The following is a 12,752-nucleotide window of genomic DNA, read 5'->3' on the forward strand; positions in this document are numbered from 1 at the left end:
GAAGTCAACGGTGACTAAAGGGTGTGTGTGTGTGTGTGTTATATGGTGGTGTGGTTCCAGTGAAACAAACTCTACGCTCCTTATATCAAAGCTATGGGGATCCTGGCAATTTTGATGGGACCTCAAATGTTTAAAATTACCTGCACACAACAAAGTTTTACTCCCAAGTATCTCTGTCAAGTCCAAATATTATGAACAACTTTGGATGAAAGTTGGGCAAATGCTTTGAGCAACATTCACCAAGAGAAATGTTTTGCATATCTAAATTGCATTAAGTGATATAAATAACAACAGGGGATGGAGGGGAACAAGATATAAACTGGGTGTTCCATTATGTAACCTAAAATAAATTAATAAATAAATTCTGGATGGAGTACTAGGCTAGAAAGTTCAGATCAAGTTAACTCTCCTGACAGGTGCTTTAAAACCTAACCCATAAAATCTAATATGCTCACCTTCAGAAAATCCTTAATGTATGCACTACAGAGAAGATATAGAAAAAAATATATAAGATGTTAACACTACTCTGCTAGTATTCCCTGCTGGGATATAGCAGGGGGCTGGCCATTTTAAGCTGGTAAGCATAAGCAGTAATTGACAAGTGACTAGCTATGCAAGAAAGATTCTTGCTTGCCACACATCACATAGTTGTTTCTGAGAAGTGATAGCTCAACTAAAGACGGTATTTCCCAGATGCCTCTTGCATCTATGCAGGGATGTGCAATTTGCTGTCACCCCTGGAATATAAATTGGTGGTATAATACTCTGGGCCAAGCTAATTAAGCAGGTGAGCCCTCTCTCCAACCCCACTTAGCCAGCTTGAAATTGAGGGTTGTCAACCCTGAGGCAGTAGTCACAAGACAGAAGGCACCTGGCTTTGGTCACATGAGGAAAGCTGCCTGATGGCCCACACTGGTTTCTTGTATAAGCAAGAAATACACTTTTGTTTTCTGAAGCTACTGAAATTTTGATGTTACCTATTATAGCACTTAGCATTATTTTAACTAATACAGAATACTTAGTTGGGCTCTCAAATGCTGAGCTGAGAGCAAGTCAGGTAGCAATCAGCCTCTCATAAGATAGTATTCACAAACTTTGTATTCAAAGTATGATTCCCAATTAGATTATCAACAAATTGACTACCATACTAGAAATTTTTTTTCCCTCAGGGCCATGGTGTTTTATTATGAAAATAAAAACTTTGAAAACAAAATGATCCTAATTAAGAAGAACAAAATTGACTTCTATTTAATCCACGTTGTTATAATTAATTTGTCAATATTAATTGTAATAATAAGATCAACAAGTAAGGTCTTCACGAACTGCAGGGTTTTGCCCAGGTTTTGCTTCAAGGCCAAGGACTCGAAACTACCATGAGTGTAGCTCACATGGCAGTTAACGTGTTAATAGTCCTTGGTTGTCTCTGCATATGCAGAGTATTAATAGGACTTAGGGGTTCTTACAGCAGAAGCAGAGGCTGCAGCAGTGGGGCAAGATCCAGACTTCCCAAATAAACCTGGAAGATACCCACACAACTTTGAGAAGACTTCTAACAAAATCCCATTCCCTCTAGTTTATGACTTCGTTTCAGATCCCTCAGTGTATCTCAGAACCTTCCTCTTCCCTTCACGTCCATTAGAACCTTCCCATCCCTTGTACTCACTCATTTACAAGGGAGGTTGCAGCCATTCCAAGCCCCTAACAAGCATAATAGGTGTACCTTACTATTTCCAAATAAACTTCAAGCTCGAAGGAGCTTTGAAGCATTTGCTTTTATGTGTGTAATTTATACACATTCCACTTGTGTATCTGTTGAGTGAGGTTGGAAATAGGCACCTGGGAGTTGAGAAGTAAAAGAGCTGTAGTATCATATATTTGAGACAAAAGAGCCTCTGTTCCTTTCTTCTAAAGGCACTTCTGCTTGTTAGGGGTACACCTATTGAAGCAGTAAGTTTTCTTTCTGCTGTGACACTAATAGGGCAAGTCACTCGGAGAGAGAGGGAAAATGACAAAGGGGTGTGAGGGAAAAGGTGCAAGGATTAAAGAAAGTTCTGCCACAGGATTTCCCAAGTTGAGAGAAAACAAAAACAAAATCTAGCTTACATCTTACATCATCCTTTGTAGAATAAACTTAGGTTAAAGAAACTTACCCTCTAAACCCAATGATTTTCTATTGTTTTGAGGGAGTATTTGTTTTCATTGTCTGAGTTCACTGCTAAGCAAATGTTCTTTTTGAGAAACTTCTATCTCTTCTGAAAGAGGAAGAGAATTTCCACAACTCAGTAAGTTCAGAGCAGCCCTACAAGCCAGATGTGCAGCAGCAGTGAGCCAAACCCGCGATGTGCCCAGGGAGCTGCTCGAGGCTCAGCAAACACACTGGGCTTTCAAAGGGAGGCCAGCTGTATATTTTAGCCCATTTCTTATAACATGCATCTGAGATTTTTTTTTTTTAATCAGGCCTATGTGAACGTTTTCCAGTGTTATTTTAAAGTAAAGCAATTAATATTTTATCACCAGCTACTACCGTTTGGCTCTCTTATCCAAAGTTTGGAACAACACAGGTCACAGACACTGGGGCAAGAACAGCATTTACCTTTACTGGACTGCCTGATTGAGCTTGAAAGGAAAGAGTTAGGACAGTCAGATCCAATGTCACCAAGAGTTCAAGAATGAAAAAAAAGCAGCACTTACAAAAAAGGAGAGTGTTAATTACAGTCCCCAAGGTTTGGTTACATTAGAAACACAATGACTTCATTCATCAATATTTATTGGGCGCCTATTATGTGCAAGTCACTAAGCTAGGCACTGGGGAAGATACAAAGATAAATCTAACAAGACTGCCCTCAAAGAGCTTACAGTCTAGTAGTACAGGAGCATATAGTCTCTGAAGAAGACATTTTAGGTGTAATTAACCTCCCCCCTAGCAAAAAAAAAAACAAACCCTCAAGTTTACTAGACTGTTTCTTCCACTTAAAGTTCAGCAGCTTCACATAAAAAGCATAAATCTGAAAGTCTTTTAAAACGCATACTTTCACTCGTAAACAAAATTCATTTTCATTAGAAAAAATGCTGAATATTTATTGCAATTAAGAAAATCCTCCAACATATATTCAGTATTTTCATGAATTTTTCTTATGAATGTGTATTTGTGAAGTAAACGATTTCCCAAGTTGCATCAAAAATATGCAACAAATTTTTGAAACAGATCTTTTTCAACTACTGGTAGTCACATATGATGTACACAGGCTCTCTGCTGAAAGCAAGGAAAGCTTTTGAAATGGATATGTATTTGTTTACTACCAAAGTTCACAGTTTATGAATTTTTTCCCCCATAAACCCACTGCATGTCAATACAAAGTATTATAAAGTAACACCTCCATTGACGTATACCCCCAAAACCTAAAGCTTCATTATCTCTAAGCTTTAGATAGAAAACAATAATGAAAAATGTTCATTGTCACCTTAAAACCCAGCTATTAATTGGCTGACCAGACCCACCAAAGAACTACAGAATAATTTCAGGAAAAGACATTCAAAATAGCCACTTTCCTATTACATTCTTAGGAATTTCTAAAGTTTTTTGTGATTTTCCTTTCAGCAAAAACAAATCAAATGTAATCGTTAGGGAAATAAAAAACACTGATATACATGTTTGTCTAAGTTAAACTATCAGAGAAAAGTACATGTGAGCACTACCTTTTAAAATTCATTTCTAACCATAATTGTCTTGTGATTATTCTCTTTTCTCAGAATCATTTCTAGCACAGACTTTTCTAATCATACTTAGTTTTTTATAAGTCTGAAGCCTTTTATCTTTGTAGAGACTTCAGAAGACTTCTTCAAACCATTGAGAATAAAGTAGATGATATGGTTATAAAATTAAACATGAGTCAATTTTTTATAATGTAGAATTATGGTAAACTAATACTACTGTGCACACTCAAAAATGAGTTCCCAAGACAGAGGTTCCTTATTCTCATGTTGGAGCATTTTTCTCCTGAGCAGTTTCCCTTAGTTGAGTAAAAACAAAAAACTTTATGCACATTGTGCTAATTGGGCCTTTCTACTTCTCTTCCTCCTCAAACAAAAAAGTGGGCTTTTCAAACATACTGTAACTCAAGTAAATTTCAACATTAATCTCTACCAGACTAACAGATCCATTAGTCACAGAAGTATAGTGAACTTAAACTGGTAATTGGGTCTGGTTAACACAGCAGGCTTACTGTACATGCCTTCCTTAATGAGAACATACCTAATTTTTAAGCTTTCACACCTGGAGATTTTAAGCTTTCATGTCTAGTATTTGTACAAAGTAAATAAAATTAAATTTTCTGGGTATAAAATCTAACAAAATAAAATCAGATCAGTATGTGCTAGTCTTTGAATCATATTCCTGTCTTCACATTACTAAGGTGCTTTTCTGTTCAATCTCATTGCTGAACAGATAAACTTTATAGATGTGTGGTGTAAAACAATCACTATTTAAGTGAACTCTGTCATTTTACAGATAAAGAAACCAAGAACCTTAAAAGTTTAATGAAAAAGATGGGACCCAAACCCAGTCTAGTATTCATAATACTATACCTCTGACCTTTCTGCTGGTTCGAAAAACTCATACTCACATGCTGTGACATGTACCGCACAACTACATACAGGAGCTGTTAAAACGAATGTAATTAAATAGTGACATATTTCATATAAGTTAAATATAAGAAATGTTAGTTATTAACTTAAACTATTCTTAGAAAATATTAGCCCTTTTTGGTTACTGTTGATTGTGTAACTACAGTGTTTGGTCTTGCTTCAAAGGGTAATTGACTTGCAGTTGCTACTTTTAAGGATGTTTATTTGTTCACTGCAGAAAAAAAAATGTTAAATATGATCATATATTCAATCACATATTGTGTATTGAATCTCTAAATTATTTTTACATACATTTAGATTTTCTCATACTTTTAACATAAGCTAAATTAACTTATGCAGAGAATGAAATATTACCTCTACATAAGTTGTTGGCAGCTTGAAAATTAGTCACTTCCATACACAATGGGAAACCTCTTATAGGAATGAAAGAAAGGGTGTCCAGGATAATAAAAAATATGAAAATTATAAGAGAAATTTGATTAGTCTATAATCTGAGGTATAAGAAAAAGGATAAGCTTAGAGAATCAGAAGATCTGAGTTCAAGTTTTAACTCCATTCCTTACTAGCTTGTAACCTTGGAGCAACTCAAGAAATTTCTGGGTTTCAGTTTCTTCATCTGCAAAGAGCTAACACTTATTATGCTTACCTCATTAGATTACTGAGGACAGCATACAATAAAATATAAGAGTGCTTTGTAAATGGAAAAGCACACCACAAATATTACTACCTCAGTAATTATTAAAATGTGGATCTATAAAAAATTGTAAATAATCACCACTTAGTGGCACTAGGCATGCTCACTAGAACTTAGAGGGTAAACCATGCAAACATTTCCAACTTTCAATGGCAATGCTACAAAATCATATAAAGATATAATATAAAGGAATGTTTTTAGAGAGAAAGCACTGAAAGACACACACATTTGGTTGACTTAAGAGACTTTAAAATGAGTTAGTATGATTTACAGCATATAAAGAGGTATTTAGTCTTTAAGTGGAGGAAGTTACTAGTCACCTGTAAGAAAAACAAGCGTTATGGGCATTCCTAAGATAAATGGAATAAAATTCCATCACTTTTGGTTTTTTTGGTAAACCAAGCTTCTAACAAATAGCCATATTAATTTTTCCAGTAATCAAACATACCTGAAAAAAAGAGTTAAAAGAGAATGTCTACCTCTAAATCACATCTAATGGGAACTTGCATGAATGCAAGGCATAAAATACAGAGTTCTTATGACTCTACAGGCACCTTAAAGTTTTAACTACCCTTCATGCTTACATTATATCCCATAGAGAATAGTGGAAATAATACAGGGAATACTTCAAATATATATTTTTTACAAATCCTTTTTATGTAGTTCTTATTCTCATAATACTCCATTCTGGTGGCCTTGTTTTTTCGTTTTATTTGTAAAAGTAAGTTTAAGTAGCCTAACTTTTCCCTTCAAATATGTGTTTTTACCTTAGTTCTCATACCAAAAACAAAAAACAAAAGAAAATATAAAGGAAGAAATAAATGAGATACAATTCATTAAGTATAAAAATATGTTGTTTCAAATTCAGAATAATTTAATAACTCTTCGTTATTTCATATGTATCTGGAAATGGGACAGATACATGTCCTGATCCTGTCACAAGAGGTAGAATTCCAGCATTTGGTACAACGTTCCAAGACAGGGTCAAAGTGACATTCCTGTTTCCCCTATAAAAAAATAAAATAATAGTCAGCAGAAATACTTTTAATTAAAAAGAAAAAAATTTAAATTAAGCACTGAGGTGTCAAACACTTTATTTATAATCAGCCATTCCTAATAGGAATCCTAATCTGCAAAAAGAACTATTTTCTCATGTCATCTGAAATCCAAGGATAATGCTGAAGACACAATCATTACATATACAGGTATCCCAAAATGACCAACATAAACTCACAGCTGCAGTTAAGAGAACTATCAACTAAAAAGCTTAAATGAATAAAATGCAGTAAATGTGAAAAGAGACTTGAGCTCAGAATAAGAAAACAATGATCTGAAACCTAATTCTGTCATTATCTAGACGTGCAAACCCTGACCAACCCAAATCTCTCAGAGTATGAAATTTTCATCTACAAACAGAGAAATTTGGTTTGTCAAAATAACTCTCTTCTACTAATGTTTACCCACAGACTGTTTGATGTCAAAATGACCTGAACGATCACTCATTCTGATTCCTTCATTTTGTATACGAATAAACTAAGGTTTAGAAAAGCTAAGTCATGAGAACCCATACTAGTTTTCTTAAGCAGTATCAACTCCTAGACCCAATGTGCTGCTTCCTCATTAAGGTTTCCCTGACTCATATCCAGAAAGGAGCTCTTTAATTTGACAATCACAGCCCTACTACATATGGGCAAGCCCAAGCTCCTTGTACACTTAAGAGGATGCTGTAGGCATTTATTAATTTGACTGTTGCATTTCTACATTTCACATACTGCAAGAGAACTAACTGTCTTAGATCCCAATTTGTATTTTGACCCAATCTTCCAGTTCAAAGTTGCATAAATACTTCCCTCCCAATTGTCCTTTTACCCTCTAATATTTTTCTTTAAAATAAAAATACATTATATTTTTCTCTCCCTTTGACATCTTATTAAATGTAAAACATGACAAAGAATTGCTCACTTGAGACCATTTCCATCATCAAAGAAAAAATATTTTGTTTTCATATCTTTCAGCAGCAGCTTCGGATTATCACCTCTCAGAACAATCTTGTCCCATAGGACAACTTGGTTCAGAGCCTGTATTAAAATGAAAATTCATTAGATAACTCATCAGAAATAGCATCTTATCATTTCAACTTAAAATTATTAGTAAGCAAATAGTTTGACATGTTAATGAATCCAACTCTGAGGGACTTGCTAAAATCTTAAAGCATACAAAATGATACCAAGTAGATAGATATAAGAAAGGGGCAAACATTGCTTGAAGAGAATAATTCCCTAAAGGAATTCATTCATTTGCTAATTCAATTGTATTACTTAGGGCCCTCACAGTTTAATGTAAGGTTTTAAATTGAGAAATATATTAATAGAAACTCTTAACTGTTTTCCTTATATACCTCTGGATTACTTTGCATGCAACCCATTCTGGAGACCCCAATGCTACAGAACTATAGAACAGAAAGAAAAAAAAAAAAAGAGAAGCTATTAAAGGAGATAAAGTTTTCACAAAAGAGTCACCTCTCCATAGGCTTGTAGATTTTTACTAGTCAACTCAGGTCAAGTATTTTAAATATATAAGATTTATATTCTTTCATAAAGAATACAGTTTTAGATAACTATTAAAATGCTTCTAAATATATATACTTACATTATTTTTTGTTGAATATTCTGCTGATAAATAAAGAAACAACTGCTTAACATTCCAATCAAATATATTCTCCAGATGTAAATAAATTAAGGAACATATAAATCATAAAGCAGCATACAACTTTTAAATAGATCTCAATTTATTTAGATTAATTATCCATTAAGTACTAATACTAAAATAGAAAAAAAGGGACCCAAAAACATACTGAGCAACTAATTTAATAAAATATATACAAGATAAATATACTGTAAAATCTACCCATTCCAAAACCAAAAAAAAAATCAGTTTGAAATTATCAGGATACTCCCCTGCTCATGCAAGCATTATTAGCTGAGATACTTTAATTAATAAGAAAGTAACAAAGAAATCCAAAATTCAGTTTTCTGTAATATCTACTACGCCCAAAAGGACATAATATTTCAAACACATACTAAAATATGGAGCTCTAAAGTATAACCAATCACAACTATTTCAATTTAATAATCTATAAACATGTACTATGCTCAAATAAGGAATCAAGTATAAATAAATTGTACATGTAGCTTTTGGTCACACCCAAGGAGAGATCAAGATGTCTCACTACTTGAGTTACTTTGGTAAGATGGAAACATTTGGCTTCCCTCAGCTTCCCTTGGTGGGTCCGAGACTTTACCAGAATTAACTGTAAGATTGGTGCTATTACTGAGAAATGAGCTAATACTTGAATTTTATTAAGTATTACATGTAATTTGTTAAGTTATTTTGAGTTTACACATTGGTTGAGACACCTTTGGTACATTCTGCTTTTAATAATGTTTAACCACTAAAAATCACTTGTTCAGAATTTAGAAGTCTAGGACAAGGCTGGGCACAGCAGCTTACAGTTGTAATTTTAGCAGTCTAGGAGGCCAAGACGGGAGGATTGCTTGAGGCCAGGCGTTCGAGACCAGTCTGAGCAAGAGTGAAACTCTGTCTCTATAAAAAATAGAAAAATTAGCCAAGCGTGCTGGTGCACACCTGTCTGTAGTACCAGCTACTTGGGAAGCTTAGACGAGGGATCGCTTGAGCCCCAAAGTTTGAGGTTGCAATGAGCTATGATGATGCCACTGCACTATAGCCCGGGAGACAGAGTGAGATTCTGTCTCCAAAAAATAAAAGAGAGCTCTTTACAAGAACAGGTACAATTTAAGTAGTATTAGTAGAAGCAATAAGACTATTTGAAACAACTACAAATAATGAGACTGGTAATATAAAAATATAGAACTATTAGGAAATTTCAATGTATACACAAAATTACTACTTTCACACTACAGCTAAACTCCTTGAGATTTTTTTTAATGACATGAACACTTAAAAGTATACAAAGTTTAGCATAAAACTCTTCTGATGGTGTACTCTTTCCTAAAAAGGTGCCTACAGAACTAATTCTTAATCTACTTTTAAATGCAATAACTAATTTCTAAAAAATTAAGTTGAAAGTAATTCCATGGTAGCAGAGAGGCATATCAGGTTAACTACCCAAGTATACAATTTGCTACAACTGTTTAAACAGCTGCTTTACACAAGTTCAGACTGATCAATCTCCATAACCATTTTTAATCATGGGGTCTTAACAAAGGCAGGTAAGATCAAGCTAGCAACAGCAGAGAATACTGCCAAGTTATTAACCTAAGATCCCAGAGAAGATTAACCTGGCCAGAAAGACCAGAGTTGTCAAAAGATGGGACACTCAAGATAGAGAGAAAATATTCAAATTATTTCCACTAAAGGGACTCTTAATTAAGATCTTCTCACTCTTATAAAAGTCATTATAAAAAGAACTATAATGGCAAAATGCTAATATGGTTTACCAATAATCATTTTGATATGGTCTTTCAAACCGTCACAGATATAATCCATTATCTCCGCTATCATAAAATATGGGTATTTTCTTTGGGCCTCTACATGAAATATTTCTAGGTGGGTAAGCACTGGTTGGTAACATTTTTCCTTCTTTTCCAAATGATCTAATTTTATTTTTTCTTTCCAAAACACAGATTTAGATTTTCTTGTCTAGCTTTCGATCAATTTAATGTTTTGGCGAAGAATTTAAAGTATGTTCACACAACTACTTATAAATCTAAAGTTTTCTCAAAGTGTGAATGAGGAGGTATTAACACTATTTTATTGATGAAAACACAGGCACAGGAATTTCCAAGGTTTGGTTGGTACAACGTGATAGTCATACTATCCCCCAAATCACCAAATAACATGTATCTCATTATAAAACTATAGAAAAAGCAAAGAAATCTTTTCTTAAAGGATATCCGCAGTTATATCAAATGTAATGAATCCCAGATCACTTCTTTCTCTAGGTCCAGTGAAGTCTTCTACATTTTTTCTAGAAGTAAAGATAAAAGCTTTACCATCCTTCAAACACAACATACAATCTTACATAATTCCTTAAAGCGAAAAACAGAATCTTATGTGTACAGGTCAAACAGCCACCCCACAAAGTAAGTGTGAAAACAGGATAAACATTCTACTTCAATATACAATAGGTATCCAGCTATTTTCATATACCTTAAGAGAATCTCTTAACAAAATCTAGGGGGAGATAAATACTACTAAAAGGAATTATAAATACTTTGTGTAAAGTAATCTTGTAGAGTGGGCAGAAGAAAGTTACATATAGGACTGCAAGGTGGTACGTAATAATAAGATATGGCAGTACTGTCATCTGAGGTTTCATTTGCTTTTCAGTTTCAGTTATCTGAGATCAACCTAGTGTAAAAATAGGTGAGGACAGTACAATAAGATACCTTCAGAGAGAGGGAGACCACACTCACTTAACTTTTATTATAATATATGGTTAAAATCGTTCTACTTTATTATGTTATTGCTGTTAATCTCTTACTGCGCTTAATTTACAAACTTTATCACAGGTACGTATGTACAGTATTGGAAAAAAACAGTATATATAGAATTCGGTGCAACCTGCGACTGCAGACATACACTGGGGGTCTTGGAATGTGTCTCCCCCATAAGGGGGATTACTGTAAACATTTATTTGCTTACAAAGTGTCAAATTCACTATGTATTTTTCACAGTGAATTCAAATAACTCTCACATCAAGCCTACCAGTTTCCATCTTAAACAGAAGGAAATTAAGGCCCAGAATGGTAAGAAACTTGCTCCGTCAAGACAATAGCTAACATCTGTTCAGTGTCTGACACGTGCCTACCTCTTGCAACCCTCACGGAGCTGACTGAGAGTGGCAGTGCTGATTTCCACCCATGTCTACACGAACCCTGAACAGTTTCTAACAAACATCAATATAGGAAAAAGAACAAAAAAAAAAAAAAAAAAAGGAGGGGCTCGCCATCTGATGACTGGCTTGTTGGTGATTCTGACAAAGAAATAAACTGAGGTTGAAGAACTTGTTGGAAAATGGAATAGAGCAGAGGGTATGAGAACCAGAAAGAAGAAATGTGACGTATCAAAGGCAAAAGTGCTAGAAGATAAAATCAAGGGCAAACTAGGCAAAAGCGAAAATGGTACTGTCATTCCGAAATTCTATTTTTGGCGTTTTCACACATTTATTCAAACGGTTGGCTCTGAAAGAAAAACAAAACACCCAAACAACAGAAAAAAACCCCGCTGCGTCCTGTATCAGAAGGCAAAGATGCTCAATTCCTTCAGTGCATCCTAACGTCTCCTGCCAACTTCAAAGCAGCTGCAACTATTTACCGCCTTCTGAGGGCGGAAAGACAAAAACTGGAAAGGGAATGTCAAGCAGGACAAACTCTGTGATAAATGGCACAAAAGCGGGCGGCTCGTCCAGCCCCCGGCACCGCCGGGCCGCGGAGCAAGCCAGCCCGCGCCCGCCGGGCCAGAGGCGCGGACCCCGACGGGGACCCCCGCCCGCCCGGCCCGGGACTGGCGGCCGCGGGCGGCGGCGCGGCGGTGCTGTTGTGTTGCTCCCTCATTGGCCAGGCGGGGTGGAGGGAAGTGAGGAACAGGAAGGAAGCGGAGGCGCTGACCTGAGGAACGCTCAAATTAAAATTTAAGAGCAAGCCCGGGAATCTGCGGCGGGGGGTGCGAGTCCGGAAAAGCCCGCGAGGTCCGCCCGACGGCCGGCCCCGGGGGGCGACCGGCCGCGCAGGAGCGGGACCCCGGGCGGCGCGGACGGCCCCTGCCCGCGGCCCCGGTGCTGCGGCCCGGCCCCGGCCCCCGCCCCGCCCCGGCCGGTCCCGGCGCCCTGCCCCGCCGGCCGGGCCTCGGCCGCACTCACAGCATGATCCGCGAGACGTGCAGCCGCACCGGGACGCTCCGGTCTTTGAAGGCGGTGGTGATGAAGCAGCCGAAGGTGAGCGCCGCCATCACGCTCAGCGAGAAGGCGAACAGCGAGTTCGCCCGCGACAGAACCGTGTTCATCGCGACCGTCTCCCACCAGCCCCGTCTCCTCACGCACGGACGCCCGGGCTCCGGTTCGGGCGGCGGACCGGCTCCCTGCGATCCGCGCCGCCTGCGGTGCGCGCGTTCCGGGAGCGCGCGGCGCCGCGGTCCCGCCCCCCTTCCGGTCCTCTGAAGCGAGCGCGCGCGCACCCGCCTGCCAGGACACACCCACTGGGCGGGAGGGGCCGCGCCGAAAGGGAGCGACCGAGCCGCGCGCGGGCCCGCCCCGCCTTCGGGCCTGACGCCGCCGCCAATCAGCGACGAGCGAGGGAGGGGCGGAGGTTAGTCACGGAAGACCCGCCTCTTTCCCTTCTCGCTTCCCCTCTATGCGCTTGGTTCACATGTGGGG

The 12,752-nt window shown here is 37.7% G+C and overlaps 1 protein-coding gene across 1 annotated transcript; it reads right to left on the reverse strand.

The window, feature by feature from the left end:
• Positions 1–2,750: 2,750 nt before the first annotated feature.
• On the reverse strand, positions 2,751–12,552 carry SPCS3 (signal peptidase complex subunit 3). The gene is made up of 5 exons (XM_076010710.1): positions 12,240–12,552; positions 10,271–10,346; positions 7,988–8,062; positions 7,301–7,416; positions 2,751–6,345 (listed from the first exon to the last, which is right to left on the reverse strand). The coding sequence occupies exons 1-5, from the start codon at positions 12,380–12,382 to the stop codon at positions 6,213–6,215; spliced, it is 543 nt and encodes a 180-aa protein (XP_075866825.1). The 5' UTR covers positions 12,383–12,552; the 3' UTR covers positions 2,751–6,212.
• Positions 12,553–12,752: the final 200 nt, after the last annotated feature.

Source organism: Microcebus murinus, chromosome 15 (genome assembly GCF_040939455.1).
Source record: "Microcebus murinus isolate Inina chromosome 15, M.murinus_Inina_mat1.0, whole genome shotgun sequence".
NCBI classification, from domain to species: Eukaryota; Metazoa; Chordata; class Mammalia; order Primates; family Cheirogaleidae; genus Microcebus; species Microcebus murinus.